General features: G+C 38.3%; 1 protein-coding gene across 26 annotated transcripts in view; it reads right to left on the bottom strand.

Annotated features, from left to right (window-relative positions):
• LOC307155595 (receptor-type tyrosine-protein phosphatase delta) overlaps positions 1-20,455 on the bottom strand; it is an 846,598-nt gene that overhangs the window by 15,945 nt on the left and 810,198 nt on the right. For 14 of the 26 annotated variants that reach the window (XM_079866351.1, XM_079866370.1, XM_079866372.1 and 11 more), the window contains 9 exons: positions 19,106-19,147; positions 18,573-18,670; positions 14,044-14,167; positions 11,366-11,541; positions 8,667-8,786; positions 8,432-8,586; positions 1,956-2,241; positions 650-828; positions 417-543 (listed from right to left, as the gene is read on the bottom strand). In XM_079866351.1, the coding sequence (XP_079722477.1) occupies positions 417-543; positions 650-828; positions 1,956-2,241; positions 8,432-8,586; positions 8,667-8,786; positions 11,366-11,541; positions 14,044-14,167; positions 18,573-18,670; positions 19,106-19,147 (1,307 nt within the window). The remainder of the gene's footprint in view (positions 1-416; positions 544-649; positions 829-1,955; positions 2,242-8,431; positions 8,587-8,666; positions 8,787-11,365; positions 11,542-14,043; positions 14,168-18,572; positions 18,671-19,105; positions 19,148-20,455) is intronic. The other 12 variants (XM_079866375.1, XM_079866376.1, XM_079866354.1 and 9 more) reach the window with 1 other exon arrangement.

Here is a 20,455-nt window from a genome sequence, read left to right as displayed (position 1 = left end):
TGAAATGTTGAGGTTCCATTGTAGTAGTTTTGTGCACGCGTGAATGTCATGGCAACGTACAACACAAAGTACCTCACGCGGGAAACACTTAATGTAACGCGAAAATGGGCAAGCTAGTGTGCATAGGCCACAAAGTGTTGGTGAAATAACACATTAGCGGACCGGAGGGAATAATATGGAATATTTTCCAGAAAACTTCTTGCACAAAATAAATTCAAGCACTTTCAAGGACCTGTCTCTATATATGTTTATTGTCAAAAACTATCCAGGGCCTTGAATTTTTTTTTTTCAGATTCACAAACTTTCAAGGATTTCAAGGACCCGTGGGAACCCTGCTTTAGCCCAGTTGCAAGGACAATATTTAGTCTGATTGTGATACAGATTAGAGTTTAGACGAGCAGTTGTCAAATACTCACTCTGCCCATCTCTCTGAGTTTGGTCAGCATCACAACGATGGTTGAGTTGTGTTCCCAAAGCATCCTCCAGAAGTCTTCTGTGGTTTCGGCTAAAGGACCCTGCGTTGCAATGTAAGCCTTCTGTTGCCTGATGATACAGTGAGAGAGGAAACACATTACATGCACATGCACACACAGACAGACCGACAGACAGACAGACAGACAGACAGACAGATTTAGGCTTTTCTGCTCACCTGTATCCATCAATAAAGCTGGCGTTGATGTAATCGGAGCCCTCAACTCCTCTGATTGGCTGCAGACAGACGCGCGTGGACTCGTAGGGCATGATGTTAACCAGTCGGTTTTTGAATTTGTTGCAGGGTAGGTTGGCACTGATGAACCGTGAGGTGTGAGCTTTCGTGTTAGCTAACCGCTGCATGGAACAAATGGTAAACAACATTAAAAAAACAACAAAAAAAACCTAAGTTTGTCTAGATAGTGATTTGATATGATGCTGAAGACGTATGAAATTTATTAAGACCTTGTGGATATGTGGGAAGTTTCAAGAGTAATTTGAGATGCAGACTGAATGCTTTCAGATGTACTACTATTTACTAGATAGACAAAATTTGCTAGGTGGTTGCTAGGGCTTTTTTAGATTTACAGACAGACAGATAGATAGATACATAGACAGAAAGATTTTCAGTATGTTGACATTAAACCAGTGCACGAACACAAACAGCGTTTCAGCAGATGTTTAATGTCTTTAACTGTTTTGAACTTGGTCATGAAAACAAGAGAGTGAAAGCAAATGTGAGCGAAGTAATGTTTAGGACTAGTGTGAGAACGGCACAGGGATCTCTGGGCTCCTGAAAGAGAAACCACAGGCCCCACACTGTCTCTGCGGCCGGTGGAGAGAGAGCTGGAGAGCCGGCCTGTGGTGGCCTGAGACGGTCCAAACACCAGCAGCCAAGCCTCACCAGCGGGGTCAACTCCAGGGCCGGGGCTTTGCTCGCTGAGTGATCATGATGTGGCATGACATTCGATCACCTTCTTACTCTGGATAAATAGATTTCTGTTTGACAAACTGCAGGCCGTGTAAAATGTGGAGGGGTTGAATAACAGAAGAGAGACAAGCAGCTTCCTGTGGCAAAGCTGGCGGTTCTACTGCAGTCTTTCCAGGAAGGAGGAGCCAGAGCTTGTGGTCAGATGTCTGTAAATATGTGACATGATCGCACCGTTTCAAGGCCCCTTCTGTTCAGATGTGAGTTTGATCTAGAGTAATCAGATGAGTCAGTGGATGGGACACTAGACAGATAAACTAAACAAGACACTGCACTATTTTAACAACCTCTCTTTGCTAGTAGTGATGAGAAGGGCAACCCTTTTTTGTGAATCGATTCATCCAAACAGTAAGTATAAAGACAGACAGACCGATAAAATGATAGACAGACAGACAGATTTATAGATAGAACGATAGATAGGACATTAGAACAAACGATGGATGGATGGATAGATAGACAGAGCTCCCGAGATTGAGTTTGGTAACATCCATCTTACCTTAAACTCCAGCTCCATTCCGGTAACATTATCTCCGGACTCGATCTGCGTGAGCTTCTGGATGTAGGCGAACAAGTTCCGGGCGGGAACCTCAGTGGTCCCGCAAGTGACGGCCTCCTGTAGCGCGTCGTGAATGAAGACGTACTGGTCTTCCGTCTGGACCATGTAGTTCCTCTGTGCACGCATGAGCGTCACGTGACCGTAGATGTCCACCGTCTTCTCATGTTTAATTCGCTCCAGCATGGCGTCGATGACGATGAAGCAGCCAGTCCGACCCACGCCGGCACTGTCAGCCACAACGGATGAGAAACAAGAGGACAGAGGACTTGTGTGTTGTGTAGTTTGTGTTAAGGTGCTTTGATTGGTTTCATTAACAAAGATCATGTTTACATGGTTACATAATGCAATTATAAAGAGATTTAGGCAATATAATAGTAGAAAAACGTGGTGTATGCTGAATTTAATCTCAATAAACAGGCATGTAAACATTTTAATCGCATCTATTCCATTCTGAGCAGTGCACATATGCACATGTGACATTATCATGTGCAGATCCGTAACAGAGGTAAAGAAGGCATCATATTACTAGGGTGCTGAAGAAACTGAGTTCATGTTGACATGAATATAATGCAGTATTTTGATGGTTGAAAACATCAAAATGGAGACTTTTTAAGCGCTTAATAGAGAAAATCCAATACATCCATAGAAATGTGTTCTGCATTTATCACAAGTAGATTAAAACATAGGCCAGTAACACACAGTGTGTGAATTCATCATTTGTGCAATGCATTGGTGTTATGTGAAAAATGGTGGTAAAAATAACCACAATTTTTAGCGAATCATCAGAGTAATGAAAATTGCTCATGTCATGCCAACATCTTACTGCTATTAAGTTCTTACGCTGATTATTGGAAATAATCACATAGTCAGTGAGTGATGTGCCAAAGTTGCACTGTATTTCTGTCATAAACGCAAAACATTTGCCGCAGTAAAACAGTATTTAATGGCAGAGATTCTGCCGAGTGGATGAAGCCGTTCTTGACTCGGTTTGATTGCCGTACACTTGTGCTCGCTATCAGAGGAAAACAAGCCCTCCATTTAGCCTCTTACCCTCTCTAACCTCCATCTACAGACTCTAAAAGCCTCCATCTACTTTCCTCTTTCCATCACTTTGAAGAGGCCAAAGCTTTGCTAACTTCCTGAAGCGCCGCAGCTGACGTCAACCACCGACACCTGAGATCAGAGCCCTTCATTAAAGACTACATATGCTCATATTAGTGCTCTTCCTGCATGAAGACGTGAGCACTAATTAGTGAGAATTCTTAAGCAACAACACACTTAAGCAGGAATAACAAACACAGAACTTTCATTAATACATGCAGTACAAAAAGTTTCCAATACCCATTTTGAGGAGCTCCCCGACAGAGACCATTCACAAAGTCTTATTCCAGATTCTAATTATTATTTCTGCTCTTTTTGGCCAAATTCCAAAGCAACATCACATGTATTATTACCAGATAAGGCAAACCCAGAATGAATTGCAACAAGCATAAACCCATCCACTCATTCTTACAGACAATTTAGTGTCTCCAATAGACAACTGTATTTGGATTGTGGGGGAAACCAGAGCCTCATCCATGAACCTCAACCTCAAGCCTCAAACTCGCTTAGCTTCCGAGATCACACAAGATAATAATAATAATAATAATAATAATACTCAAGGACACTTTACAAAATTCATAAAAAAAGACATTAAACAATCAAACCAGTACAGCAACAAATATTAAATCACATAAAAGCCTGCCTAAACAGATACGTTTTAAGACGAGATTTAAAAACTGAGAGACTAGAACTATTGCGAACTTCTACAGGAAGAGAGTTCCATAAATGGGGAGCAGCATAGCCAAAAGCTCGTGACCCCATAGAAGTTGTCCGAGTGCGTGGCAGAACAAGTGTAAGTGCAGAAGCAGATCTTAGAGTGCGGGAAGGAGTGTGTATATGAAGATCTTGAAGATATGAAGGAGCCAAATTGTTAAGTGCTTTGTAAGTAAAATTTTAAAATTTACACTGAATTTAACTGGGAGCCAATGCAAAACAGTTAAACTCCTGTAAAACAGGAGAAATGTGTTCAAAAGTGGAAGATTTGGTAATGACTCGAGCTGCAGCATTTTGTACTAACTGTAATTTATGAAGAGATTTGGAAGGAAGCCCATAAAACAAAGCATTACAATAGTTGATTCTTGATGTTACAAGAGCATGCACAAGCGTAGCAGTACTCTTGAGTGAAAGGACAGGACGCAGACGATTTATATTGCGAATATGGAAGAATGCAGAACGGGTAACTCTATTAATGTGAGATTCAAAAGACAGAGTTGTGTCAAAATGACACCCAAACTTTGGACCTGATTTGATAGAGGAACAGAACAGTTATCTATTACCATAGGATAAATATTCAACTTATTTTTTGAACCAACAAGAAGAATTTCTGTTTTACTGCTGTTCAATTTAAGAAAATTACTTGAAAAACAATTTTTTTATTCACTTAAGCACTCACCAAGAGCAGAAGAGGGAAACTTTGAAGAAGGTTTAGAAGACAGGTAAAGTTGGGTGTTGTTGGCATAACAATGAAAGTGGATATCATATTTCCTAAAAATGCTGCCAATAGGTAAAAGATAAATAATAAACAGAAGAGGTCCTAAAACAGAACCCTGGGGAACTGTTTAAACTGTTTAAGTTGTACAAATTGAATGCGATCTGTGAGATAAGAACGAAACCAGCTTAAAGCCATACCAGTAATTCCAATAGATTCCAGCCTGCTCAAAAGTATGGGATGTGAAATGGTGTCAAATGCTGCACTAAGGTCAAGAAGTATAAGTATTGATAAAAGACCAGCATCAGCCGCTAGTAAAAGATCATTATAAATCTTTACAAGTGCAGTTTCAACACTGTGAAAAGCACGAAATCCTGATTGTAACTGCTCATATAAACTATTGCAAGAGAGATGTTCGCGGAGCTGAAGAGCAACATTTTTTTCCAGGATTTTTGACAGAAACGGCAGATTTGAAATAGATCGAAAATTAGCTAAATTCTTTGTGTCTGTCCCAGGTTTCTTAAGAATAGGTGTTATAACAGCAGTTTTAAGTGCAGTAGGGATAGTGCCAGTAAGAAGTGATGTATGCATAATATCAGTGATTAAAGAGGAAAGAAATGATAAACCAGCTTTAACCAAGTGAGTCGGTAATGGATCCAGTTGACATGTGACAGATTTAGATTTTTGTACAATGGAACAAATGTCCTCAACTGTTGGAATGGACAAGATGGACAAGAATAAATATACTTAAAGGAATAGTTCACTTCAAAATGAAAATTCTGTCATCATTTACTAACCCTCAAGTTGTTTCAAACCTGTATGAATTTCTTTCTTCTGCTGAACACAAAGGAAGATATTTTGAAGAATGTCGTTAACCAGTGTTTTGTACGCCGGGCTACGTAATTTTGTTTCTTGCGTATGTTGCTGCATATGTGTGTGTGTCTGTGTACTTTGTCTGTTTCAGGTGTGAAACTCGATTGGAGGTGTGAGACGTAGGATGCTGACATCTGGAATCGCGCCACCAATCGCCTGTCGTCATGCAGTTTATGAATGGCTCTAACTTCAATGGTGACAGTCGAGATAGACTTTGGGTTGGGAAAGAATATGCATGCACTGTGAGGATGGTTTTCTCGTTCGGGAGACCAGTCTGAGAGACTGATTGATGTCTGGGGGTGGCTTCACTGCTTTTATGATCTGACAGTTGGATCAGCTCTCGTTTGTTTGTGTTTGTGCCCGTGCCCTTGATACATGCTGGATGTGAATGCTAAATGTTTGTTATCATGAACTCTTCATCTCAGTCACCGTCCGTCCGTCACTGTGTAGACTGGCGGGAGAGGTTGTGAGTCAGGTAAGCAGGTCGCGACCTACATTTGCACACGTAGATTCTATGAAATGTATTAGACACTAATGTTAGGAGTGGTGCTAATTATGTATGTTTTTGGTTGTTTAGTTAGTATAGGTTAGTTATAGCGTCTTGTAATTCTTAAAAATAAAGAATTAAAAACTTTCTACTAAGTTGTGGGTTGTTGTCTGTTCTATCTAGATCTATCTATCTATCTATCTATCTATCTATCTATCTATCTATCTATCTATCTATCTATCTATCTATATATCTATCTATCTATCTATCTATCTATCTATCTATCTATCTATCTATCTATCTATCTATCTATCTATCTATCTATCTATCTATCTATCTATCTATCTATCTATCTATCTATTCTATTCTATTCTATTCTATATCGGTCGACCAATAATACTAATGCAACAAAACCAGGCCTCATCTCCTTATTTTGTGTCTGCCTTGGGTGGGAATTATTTAAAAAAGGAATATTGTGACATGTTCATTACCGGAAGAAAACTCAAGGCTACATTCAAGGCGATTCAGAAACAGTGCTTACTAATAAAGAGAATAACTCCCTTTGTGCTTTGTAACTTTACAGACCTTTTTCTTGCTCAAACAGCAGCATTACACACTAAAGAAAGTATAACATAAAAGCAGAGTAGCATAATATGTCCACTTTAAATAAACTAAACAAACTGACTTAAACTTAAACTGCCATGAACTATCCACTGATTTTAGCAAGACTTTATTTTCTTTATGCAACATCAATTTTAGTGGTGAAATGTGATGAGGGTGTGTTCTTGACAGGTTTCATGAGATTCACTCAAACATACTTTAGAAATCACTGCTGTGTCAGATTTACCCCTCACAAGGCCTCCGTCTGTGTCTTGGTCAGTGATCTCTGTGACATTCAATCATGCGATTGGATGGACTTTCTCTTTTGTTGCAATAACGGCTGACTGGCTGTGTGTCTGCGTCGACCCGTGGGTTACAGGTGACAGGGGTAAACACCCTTTTTACGGCTAACACTGCCCAGAGTGAGAGCACACGTGAGGCTATCAGCATCGATTCGCCAGATTTCACGAAAGCATTAAGCGTATACAATATGAATGTTCATTCTGTGCTGGGCGAATCGTTTAACAGCGACAAATGCTTCCAGTGAGGTTAATTACCCACAAATGCCTTTGTTTTGCCTGACAAACAGCACATAATCTCCTGCCCACACGTTAGCACATCATATGCGAAGCTTAAAACTTTCTCTGCTCTTCCCGAAGGATGCGTCAACTTTCTGACACCAGCCACGAAATGAAAGAATTAGGTTTTTTAATGGTCAGGCGAGAGCTCGCGGAGGGGGACGGTGTTTTGGAAAGGATTAAAGTCTCGCTGTCGAGCCGTTATCTGATCTGAGCCGAAAGGAATTCAAAGTCTCCGTCCCAATGAATGATATTAATTCCCGTATTCAGCACGCAAGCCAGCTAGAGAAAAGAGGGGAAATAAGGATTTTTTCAATTTCAAGCGCTCCGCTGGGAGCTCTAATTAACTGCCGTATGTGTTATTTTTAAGGGTTTACTAATCCTTGTTTTCTATCTGGCAGTTTTCCGATGGAAGCTCGTGGCTTGTCTTTTTTGCATGCCTCTTGCTGCCTGATGTTTTTTTGTGCTGCTTTCGCTTAGAGGGAAATTTAACAGATGGTTTCATATCTGGGTTTTCCATAAATGCAAGAGTGCCTCATGTTCTGCCATGCACCAAAATCATGTTTCTTTGTACAGAGACACACAGACGAAGTGTGTGTTTAAAACTTGAGACCAAGAATGGGATTGACCGAATCACTTTTTTTCTTTACAACACCTGTGAGTCTTTTGTAAGATACCGTTTGCTTTATTAAAAAGCAAGTTATTAAATGTTTTACATAAAATTCATTTTTATGTAACTCATCAAAGTGCTTAGCAGACATACAGTGGCCTAAAAATATATATAATATATATATATAAAAATATGAAATCTGGATTTGGAAACACTACCATTCAAATGTATATATATATATATATATATATATATATATCTTCTGTTCATCAAGGCTGCAGTTATTTGATAAAAAATACAGTAAAAACAATTAAAGATTATTACAATTTAAAATATAAAATTTACAAATTATTTTTCTTGCTAAATTATTAAAAAACTATTTATTTTTATTTATTTAAAAAAAGGTTTTCTTGCCAAATATTTTTGTGGAAAAAATATAAAAGAAAAGCATTTATTTGAAATATAAATCTTTTGTAACATTATAAATATATTTACTGTCACTTCTGATCAATTGAATGCATCCTTGCTGAATTAAAATATTAATTTCTTTGAAAAAAAAGACCCCACATTTTTTAATGGTGTACTATACGTAACAATAAAATATTCACACATTACCAACAATATATAATGCATATTACAATCATTGTTGGAGTTTCATGATAATTTTCATTGTGTTACTAATAATATAAATATAAATAAAACAATAATGTAAAAACAATGAAAGAGATCTCTTCAGACCTGCAATGCACCACCATTGGTCCAGCGTCTGGCGGGTTGCATGATTTGACCCTGCGCAGAAAGGCCAGGAATGGCGTGGGATGTTCCGGGACGCCGTGATCCGGCCACGCCGTGAACTGGAACTGCCGCACCTCCCGCTTCTCACTGGAGCCGTTCTGAATTGAAAAGTAAAACGCTCACAGCACAGATGAAATATTTCAGTTTTGGGTGAACGATCCCTGAAACACCCACATACCTTGTAAAGTGCAAACGTTCGGACGCAGTACGTCGCCAACTCGACCGTGTCTAGCAGTGTAACCTGAATGAGTCCGTATGTCTCTGTCCCTCTGTTTGGCCAGTACTGGTCACACTTCACCTGCAAACACACACACACACACACACACACACACACACACACATCTCCATCAAACATACATCTAGTCCATTTAAAGCAAGAGAATAACAGCAGTGAGCAACACAATTCCCATTTCCTGCTGACAAGCGGATTTCTCAACACACGAGCGGGTTTTCCATGAGCCTGACAGACGCTATAATTACTATCTCAAGCGCTCTGTCGCAATCATATTAAAGCTGGGGCCTTATTACCATTATATATGTTGGTTGCATTGTGAGTCGTTATAAAAGAGCGTCAAATTACTGTACGGCAGCCGCCCTGTCAGGAGGAAAAGAATAAAAAAGACAGAAAACACAGTTACAAAAAGAAAATCGACGTGCATCGCATGTTCAATGCAGGTCTGTCTAAATGCAAACAAGAGCAGGATCTGAAAGATTATATTCTGCTGATAACATATTTGTAAAGACATTATTTAGCTGAGAATATCTTGACGCTGTACTCATTAAAATGCATCAAGACGTTCCAGCGCTACATGACTGAAACCACGAGAGGCTGCATGTTACGGCCACACAAAGACGCCAGGAGAGCTGCTTTATGTGACCCTCCAGTCCATCTTTAAAGATTAGACCAGCAAGACAGAGCAGAAGCATCAGTCCATGGATTCATGCAAAGGACAATTCACATCACAAAGAATAAATGCAGGAAAATCAAGAATTTAAATTCTGCAACTCATAATGGCAGCTGAAAACGACATGATGCTCTGTCTTGCCTTAGAGAAGAAATTAGAAGGAATCTGAGAAAACACACACACACACACGCACACACACGCACACACACGCACACACACGCACACACACACACACACACACACACACACACACACACACACACACACACACACGCATCAATGGTGCAAATAAGGAAAAGATGAAATGAAATGTGGGTAAAATCTGCAAAAATTGTGGATGACATGGATTGTAATATTAATTAGACCAGCAATCAGCTTGACAAAAACGACAAAAGCTTTTAAAACTCTGTTTGAAAACAGTTCAATTTGCCAATAATTTATGTAATTTGTTAAAAATAATGCTGTTATAGCTGTGCGCTTTTCACAAATAGGGTATGAAATAGGGCCAGAACAAACAGTCAGCACAAAAAGATGCTTTACCATCAGAAAAACATCAGGAGGAGAATTTTTTTTTTTACTTGAGCTGTTTATGTTCTATTTATATTTTAGCCAAATATTTTGCAATTTTTTCAAACCTGTAACCAAAGCTTAAGACATACTGTTAACACCCCGGTTTGTGTGATTGTCAGTTATTTCCCATAAATCAAGCATTTAGATTTATAAGATCTATATTTCCATGATATATGTTTTTCCTTAAAAACTTATATGCAAAATGTGTGACAGTTAACTTTAGTTAATAATTAATATTTATTTACAACCATTATTTGAATATAAATTAAACACGTCAAAAATCATGGCTTTGTTGTATAATTTTAGATTAGGTTTATTTTATGTGAGATAATAATTTGTCAAACATACCTAATAGTTAATAGTCTAATAGTAAAATTTGCATAGATTAGGTCAGCTGGAACCGGGAACACTTCCCATAAATCCTGATGTACTCGTTACATCATAAGAAGAATGGTATCTACGCTAATTTTAGTGTCTTTGTTTATCCCGAGGTTTTCCCGCAGCCTGCCGGATCCAGGCCGTATCCAGATCTGACGAGGGACCTTCGCCTGGACCGATGACAACGCAGTGCTGAAATGCCAACTAGTTTCTCCCTATGGAGGATCCCTTTACCACTCCAGATAAAGTATTTTCGGGAATTTTGTTTCACGTACCTACCCCGAAGTGATAAAATAAAATAAAATTCTGTATCAAAATTTATAAGGAAAGCCCAGTACTTTGTTTAGGCTTGGTCTGTAGGGAATTCCAAACCTGCGCAAATATATTCAAACGCACATAACTATAGAACCAATTCTTAATGCGCATGTGAACGCCATCAGCGTTTCTCACAGGTTCACGTTTAAAGTCTGTGTAGAGAGAATGGTGTCGTCCTAGCGGCCCCTAATTTAATAACAAATGATCGTTGCGACGGAAGCGAATCAATCAAAACTAACTTTAGATGGAAAATAACTTTATTAAAGAACCGCTATAAAGCCAAAACAAACTCTGTTACCTTAAATTATAAGTTTATCTCTGTAAAGCTGCTTTGAAACAATCTACATTGTTAAAAGAAGATGACTTAAAAAAAATATTATTGTTTTATTGTTATTTGTCCAAAAAAAGCAAATAATTATTCATTTAAAAAAAACGGTACTGCATATTGAAACTGAGTCCGGTATTGATTAACTGACACATTCTAATAGCAACAAACACGTGACAGATTATAGTATGTGAGTATGTATTTTAAATAATGTCAAAATGTTATTAATTTAAACACTTATCAATTTCATTGCGAGACAGCAGTACGCTTGCAGAGAGACTCTTCTGACTGATTTGTGATTGATTTGTCACGTCGGGTGTGAACAGACAACAGTGTAAGCTAATCAAATCAACAGATGAGTATTAATGTCGCAGCAAATCGTACCCTGGATCTTTCCTCCAGTTTGGTCATCATGACAATATTTGCACTCCGCTGCTCCCAGATCATACGCCAAAAATCGCCGAAGGTCTCCGGCAGCGCGCCTTGTGTGGCAATGTAGGCGTTCTGTTTGCGGTAACCATCAATGTAGTTTGAGTTGATGTAATCGCTCCCTGGAATTCCTGCGAAAACAACACAACATACAGAACACACTGAGAACATGACGACTACGGAACACTGTGAGCTGTGTTTTTAGCACGTGCTAAAGTATTTAATACAAACCAAGTCAATTTTGAGATTTTGGTCTATTTTGCTTCCATAAAATGTCTTCTTTCTAACTAGTGGGGGGGGGGGGGGGGGCATACAAAATATGTTCTCTCTGTTGACAGTGTTTTCTGATTTACGGAGTGATAAAAAGAGATATGCAAAATCCCTTCTGTAAAAAAAACTGTACCTCTAATATGTTAACCAAATCAAATAAATCATTCTGAACCTGGCTTTCAGATTTCTGTTCTAGAAATGTATGCAAATTAGTGCATATTCAAGTAGATTTACTGTCTTGTTTGCATATTTCAAACTTGTAATACAAAACAACTGTCTTAATGTACTGGGATTAATCAACTGGGTAAGTATAATGATCTTTATTATAATTCATTTCTGTTCACCTGTAAAAAAAAAAAAACGCTCTAGATTGACTTTCATTTACAGACTTTTAGCATGTTGACTTTTTGTTCATCATACGTTTAGTTATCAAAAACAAATTATTTAAAAACATAACAGTTTTTCATTTGGAATAAACTGAATGTAAGTGAAGAAGTGTGATAAATCTGGAGAAAACAGAGCAAGGCTTGATTTCTGCTGTTAAAGGGCTGACAGCGTGTCAATGCTGCAGCTCCAGCTCAGCTCACACATGCAACAGAGAGATAAAACTCATCCCAGCATTCCCTCGTCCGCCCGACGCCTCCTCTCACTCGCTGTCCCTCCCTCTCTCTGTCTGTCTGTCTCTTTTCCATGTGAATTATTTCACTAAGAATTAATAAATTAATTTAGAACTCCAAGTTTTTCATTTTCTCGTTCATTCTGTGACTGACAGGATAGAAAGACAATTAATCCTGCATTTCCTTCCAAAAGAGGACAAAAGAGAGACAAAAGAGGCCAAAATGACACATAGATATAAAAAAATAGTAATGAACAGATGTGTGTGTGTGTGTGTGTGTGTGTGTGTGCGCGTATTTGACCAGCCATGTATACTTGACACATTATGACTCTGTTCCGAAATCTAGTGAGCTGCCAACATTTTAAGGCTTCATAGAAAGGACAGCATGAACCAATAATCTATATTTTGTCCTTTTTGTCACGTAAAAATAAATACATATCTGAACATAATTAAAACAAGAAGCAAATTGTTTTTCTTAACCCACTCAGTGTTGTTTACGCTAAATAAAACTTAAAAATCCTTTTCAGAAATTGAAAGCAAGCATAAATAAAATAAAATGTAAATGTTACTACACACACACACACACACACACACACACACACACACATATATATATATATATTTTTTTTTAAATGAAATAATATTCAATATTACAATATATGTATAATTAAAACAATATATATATATATATATATATATATATATATATATATATATATATATATATATATCACATACAATTACAGATAATACTAATAACTACAATTAAAATGAAAACAAAATATAATGACAAATGGTAAATATTATAAGTAAAATATTAATAAGTACTGAAATGTTAAGCAAATTATATATATTAAAATCAAAATATTAATAAATATTATAATAGAATATAAAGAATCCTAAAACAACACAGAAAATTGGAAAATAACAAAAAATACTGGTTCCGAAAGTGATTTCTTGCAGCTTATTGCTAATGCCAAACTCCATTGGAATCAACTATGCATTGACTCAATGATGTTCCATTAGCATTATGATACTTCCTTACACTATAGCTCCCAACACAGGCAGTAAACGTCAAGGGAGCTCACTAGGTTTACTAGCACAGCCACTATTTCTCCATTGTGCGTCTCAGATTGTCTTGTCTCTTGTCTCAGACTGAATGTGAGCAGACTGGTGGAGAAGCCGCTCCATCAGTGTTTGTGGTGTGTGAATGAAGCGGGTATAGGTTTGATGTGGATTTTCTGCAGCAGTTCATCACTCTATTTCATTTCTCATTGTGAAACACAAAGGAGGCGCATTTATCAGGGCTGGACACGGCAGATGGGCATTTACTTGTTTCATTGTTCGCTGGTTGAATCTGTTATTTGACAGTTTGGAGGGAAATTAGATGTTTAATTTTTGGGAATGATTTTTTTTTACGAGTTGAAAACGTTCAATATGAATGTGTAATGCTGCTGTAATGGTATGAACATCCTAAAAACAAAATACATTTACATGAGAAACAGCAGCTTAATATATCAAGACTTGTTATATACTGTATCTTGAATTAAGTAAATTTTTCTTACTTCATTTCTTAAGCATAAATCTGATCAAATGTTGTTTGTTTAGACATATAATTTGTACATTTATTAATTCATCTATTTGTAAAAAAAATGACGTCATAACTTTGTTAATTATTTTTATTAATTTCATGAATTGTTCTGAAATGACACAATGATCAAACACTAATGAGAAGAGAAGATAGTACCATCGATGGCGGAGAGCAGGACCCTGGAGTGATCGTAGGCGATGACATTAGCGTATCTGTTCTTTGGTTTATTCACCTCCAGGTTTGAATGCTCCCACGTGAACTGTTGACCAGGATCAATTGACTAAGGAAAAATGAGTAAAAACAGATTAATTAATGAGCACACATTAACCATCAGAGCAAAACAAAGTCACACAGATGCGTTTCATTTGCACCCTGCATATGCTAACCATTGGCTCAGACACAACATACTCTGAGCGCATCATGGCCAAAAATATCCATCTAAAATAGAAAGACGCGTCCTGACCCGTGCGGTTATGATCAGCATTCAGTGTCTGTAAAAATAGAGCGGTGACTGTAACGAGTCATATAACGAGAACGTTCAGAAATAAACGCTGGTGCTGGGTGGGGAAACGCGGGAAAAATCTTTATCACAAACTTATATCCTAGTATATATAAATGTGCAATGAATTATTGACACTGTCATTGCAGATGACATCAGTGCACATATGAATGAATGAATGAATGGATGCATGAATGAATTAAACAAATGAACAATCCATTGAGTAGCAAATGGACAAATTTTAACTTGAATGAAATTTATTGAAATTCAAATTTATTTGAATGAAATAATTATAAATAATTAATGAAAATAGTTATGACAAATGTCTAGCAAATTAACAAAATAATAATTTAACAGATTAATGAATAAATTGACAAGTTAAACACATGAGTGGAAATGCACACATGAATGAATGTATGAAAGCATATATAATACACATATGAGTAAATAATTAAAGTGATGAATAAATTAATGGATGAAATTAACTGAAAAGGGAATGAATGAATGAATGAATGAATAATATTGCACAAAAGAAAGAAAGAAAGAAAGAAAGAAAGAAATAAAGAAAGCATATATAATTCATTTATAGGCAAATCAATTAAAGACAAATTAATGGATATAATTAACTGACAACATTTTTAGAAAATGAATGAATGAATGAATGAATGAATTAATGAAATAACATATAATTGGACAAATGAATGAACACATTAATAAGGACAGGGAAATTAATTAATTGTCGAAAAAAATTAATGGATGAAATGAAATGACAAAAATATAGGAATGAACAAAAGACAGAATGAATGAATGAATGAACAAACAGTTTACACAATGCAGTCCATCTCCACATATGACTCTTCCTGCAGTGATGCTCGTCTATACATTTCATCAGGAAGTCACACGATTGAAGGTTTCAGCCCTAAGCATTAAAAAACAGGTGTCGGCATGAAAGCGCTGGAGAATGCGGGATGAGTCTGCCAGTGAAAGAGCTTTTGTGCACAATATGACCTCAGCGTCAGTCTTATGTGCAGTTTGCAATTTTTTCCCATTTACTTTAATAATGAAATTATTCGGTCTCCGCTGTGTCTTTTGAAAATGAAAAGATGATACGCATCTGCCTGCAAGCCAGCTCTCCTCGTTGACAAATTTCAAATTACAGTTTTCAGAGGAGCGTTGAATGAATGAAAATTGGTCCCGTAAGCGTAGAGGGGAAAGTAATGTCTTCATGCCTTGAATAGATTTTAAAGGATCACACAGAGATGTGCTCCCTTTCAAACGGCGCTTTTGTCCACTGATGTGCCCTTTCAAACGAGAGCCGACGACTGCAAACAAATCGCAGCCCCACTTGGACAAATTACACTCCAAAATACCAAAACGATAAACGCTCTGAGATTGTCAATAGCCAAGACAGATATTCCACATTTGCAGTCTGAGTTTGGCTGTTGAGAGAAGAGGAGAACGCTGCTGTTTTCGCAGTAAAGTGCTTGCGCTTGTTTGTGTAACAACCGGGGCCCAATATGAAGAAACGTAAATTGACAGTGGTGCTATTTTTCAACCAGGGCGAGTCGCCGCGCCGCGCCGCGCCGCACCATAAAGCGTCACTAAAGATGACAAATCTCCAGTTAAGCCGCGTCATTCTGCCCAAATCTTTTGAAACATTACTTGTGATCTCGCCCGCTTCATTGTGCTGCTGAAATTACTTTCCGTGCCCATGCAAAACCACCCCAGAATGACAATCCCGTATGTTTTAGCTCAGCTCTGGCATCCGTCTTGGAGGAGCTCCACGTCTGACCTCATGCTCAGTAACCGCAGACTGAGGGGCCTGAAGAAAAGTGACGAAACCTTGCTCTCACGGCCCCGCTCCACTCAAATAACAACCCGTCGGAAAACAAAACAGAGCATAATGTTGCAATCTCAACGACACATCTCTCCCAACTACAAGATTACACAGAGAAACATCCTACCTGACCTTTCCTACGCTGGCGTGTTAAATGACAGCTGATAGGTGGCGGGAAATACGGACAGGAAATGTTTCATTGTGGTTGGTGGGGAGCTGTAAGCGTGACCGATACAATCGCATTTGTGAGCGTTGAACGTTCATCAGGTCAAAACCGAATAGCGGTGGTCCCTCTGAACGCTACACATGGCGCGCAGGAACGCTTGGCAGGGTGTTGCTAAGGTGTTTCTTATCAAATCAGTGTGAGTAACAGTGATAGCAATGCTTGGCCTTAAAACTACCAGCAATAATGTTGAAAAGCATTCGATTTGTTGTTTTAAAGCCTTTTAACATTTCAAATCATCTCAAATAAATCTGGGATTCAAATATAAAGTTTTAAAAAATAAGATGTGAATACTGCAAAATCATGCCCAAGAACATGACCATCTGTTTTTGTTCATGTACTTGCTTCTGTCATGTAAGTATGAAGAGTCAAACAAGAAGACATTATTCATTCTGGCACTTAAACACACTTACATTCTCCTTTCACATACATATATTTCTACTCTCACATACTTACATTCTCCTTTCACATACATATATTTTTGCTTTCACACACCTACATTCTCCTTTCACATACATATAATATTGCTTTCATAGTCACATATTTTAATGCACGCATTCATACATTTTGCTCTTATGTAAATGTATTCAAAGTATACATTTAATATTATAAATAATAAATGTATGTAAGAAGAAAGTGTATGTATGTCTGAAGAAAATATGTGTACGTAAGAGAAGAATGTATGTATGTGTGAGAGAGAGAATAGTGGAACAAAAAGGCAGGTGAGGTGCGATCACGTTCATCTTCTCAGCGCCGCCGAATTGGTGCATTTTTTCAATAAAATACAGGTTTGTGTATGTTTTATTTCATCTATAAAATTGTTACTGTGCTGTAAATCATTTTATTAAATGCAAAGCAAACTACAGGGATGTGATGTCATTCAACTAAACGCATCTGTCCTTTCGGATGATGGAAACTTTTGATGCCTTGCCTAAAATGAATTATTTATTCCAAAAGATACTGAATATAATTACTTTGGATATTGAAATATGTTCTTAGAACTGTGCACTGATTGTTTATGGGCAGGTTATGGAAACAGCCACAGCATCTTGTGGCTATGGATGAACCGCAGGGTGGCATTCTGAAATAAGCAGTTCCGCCGCTGAACGCGAGCCCATTTCCAGCACGAGAATCAGCATTGTTACGGTGAAAACAGGACAACAGAGACCGGTTGATTACACTTGAATTACTTTGAAATGTGTCATTTTTACTTCTAAAATATTTGTTAAACGAGTTTAAATGTAGGTGTAAATATATTTAGGCGTGGAAAAATGGTATAAAATAAGCTATATTAAGAACTGTATTGAAAATAAAGGAGGTTATCATAAATCAGTGGTTGTTTGGATTATTTTACAAAGCTTTAGATCAGTGATTCCCAACCGTTTGTACTTGTGTGGGTTCCAGGCGGTATGCGAAAAGATTTAGATTTTGCTTGGGTTTGTTTAGGGCTGTCGCATTGGCGTAATAGGCTTGCCAGGTGCTGTCAGTCGCTCCAGCTTCACCCCAACCTGGCGTGTTAATCGGTGCAATTGTGTCTATTTACAATGTGATTTTGCAGCATCGAGTATTGTAACCAATCACAGGCATTATTGTTGAAAATAATGGCCAATCAGAGGTGTTTAAGTTACCAGTTGGTTGTGAGACTCAGCTCAATATCCCTCAAAACACTGAATGAGTTTCTGTTTAGAGCCAGATTAAGTCCTTCGTGCTCACAAATCCTCTCATTATAACAAACAAAGCGATTAGACACATTGTAATTTAAAGATTTATTGTGCACTTTTAGTCAAATTCACTGATTAAAATGGGAGTTTTTGCAAGTGTGCCAACCGTCAGTTTCAGTGATTAAGGGAACGCTTGTTATTTGCTCGCTTTCTGTGTAATTCATTCGTAATTTAAAGAAAATGTATTTATTTTTCACTAAACTTTGTTACTTTTCCTACTTCAGTACAAAAGTGCTGAACTTTGACAACTGATTTTTAAACCTTGTGATTTTATAATGTTAAAACTTTGCCATTATAGCAGAAAATACCAGAAATATTGCCTTTGGCAATAAGAGTAAAAGGGGTTGAGAACAAACACAGTTTGTTTTTTTCCCTGCAGAAAGTAACAGAACAGCTGATTATTACCTCATATTCCTGTGAAAACTTCAAGTTGTCGTTTGCTTTCAGGCGCTCGATATGATCAGCCAGCTCCATGACCGGAATGGGAGGGTGACTGGCCATCCCTACGGACAGGAGACAAACAAAGAGTCCTGATGTAAGTGCTAGCGAATCTGAGCATACACAGAGAGATGAGCATTATAGAGGATGGAGAATGTGAGGTTTTTATTTGGCCTGTATGATTGGACGAAGCAGCCACATGCTTGAAGAAAATGGACACAAAAGCCGCACAGAGCATTCCTAATGAAAAGAAGAATGTTATTCGTCTGCAAGCTTTAAAATGGTGGAAAGATGGAATAGAGGAGAACGTTAGGGGCTGGATATTAAAGTCAGAGCCGGCCATGAGTCTAAAGAATGCAACATATCAAACCCCGTCTCCTGCGCTGGTGTGAGGCAAAGCGGTGTGAGTCGATGAACGCATAAATAAATGAGACAATCAAGAGAGCAATTGGAGAAAATGAACAGACACAGTGGCATATGTAGAAACAAGAACGACTAACTTGACAAATGGAGGTTACTGGGGTAAACCGATGTGGCTGAACCTGCAAAGGAAAAGGGTACGGGGATAAATCATACTAGCTGACGTTAAAACAAGCAAATGTGGTGATCGATCACTACCGGAACTAAAAAGAGGCAGTAGAAACACAGTCTGAAATGACAATAGACAGTTTGGAACAACGCTTCAACTTTATATTTAAGTTTGTTAGTAAAAACAAATTCACGCATGCCAATGGCTAACACACGACAAGCATGCGGAAATGAGGATAACAAGTTTGGAAGGGAAACCAAGAAACAGAAAAGAAAAAAAAAAGTCAAAACAAACAAATGTAACAAGGAGAAAGAAGATGGCGTGCACATTTATCATGCGCGTGTTTGCTTGTTCTCTTCAGTAACAAAGGCGCATGTCTGTGAGAGAAAGAGCTTGTGTTTGCACTGCAGAGGATGCTTTTGAATAGTCGAGGAGCAGAAGCTGCTCTCTGATAACCGGTTTGCATAACAACAGCCTGCGTGCCACAGAAAAAGAGTCCGTACGCTTGGACGTGGCACTGCGGTTCTTTCATCTCTGGGCTGATAGAAGAGGGCATTAGCTAATGGAAGCAGCAGGAGAGAGCTGCCATCCACCGCCTCTCAAGACCCATTACCAGCCGCGGTGACAATGAAACTGCCATTCGGAGAAATGCGTCGGAGCGACATCAAGCACCCTCAAGATGAAAACTGAGATGGGGGGAGGGTTGGGTGACCGCACGACAGCATCAAGGGTTTGAAGAGAGGAGGGCTAATGCAGAAGCCGTTCTCACTGAAGAGGGATCTTCAGCTGTCGAGAGCCTGCGTTCCCCTGCCTGAAGGGAAAATGGAGGATGCAAAGCTTCTCTAAGAGGCTATTTGCGAAAGAGGGACATGAGTCCACTAATAAAGAGCTGCGGAGAGGATTGAGTGCATGGAACATCACTCTTGAAACCATGTTGCAATGCAAACCCGACACGTGAATACAGTATGAGTCCTGCCATGTTTGTGTTGTAAATGAATATCAAACCTAACACAGGCTGCGGTGCATGGATGGGAATCAAGTTAATGATTTGGATCCTCAACAACTTTTTTTCTGGCACTTGATGAATGTTTCAAGAAGAAAACCGAGCTTGAACCAGCTTGAGGTGGTTGACTATTCTGCTACTAGTCTACCCTGATGATGAGCACAAAACCACTGAATGGTCCTAAATCAGACCATGACTCTGGGCTAAGACCAGCTAAACACAGGCTTTTAAGCTGTTTTGCTTCTGTCAGGTTTTTCCATCAAGATCAACAGTCGTGTTGACCTCGCAACACTTCCCACATTCCTCATTCATGCTTGT

The sequence above is a fragment of the Squalius cephalus genome (genome assembly GCF_949319135.1).
Source record: "Squalius cephalus genome assembly, chromosome: 3".
Taxonomy (NCBI): Eukaryota; Metazoa; Chordata; class Actinopteri; order Cypriniformes; family Leuciscidae; genus Squalius; species Squalius cephalus.
Note: the sequence above shows the minus strand (reverse complement) of the source record. Positions and strands in the feature narration are given on the sequence as shown.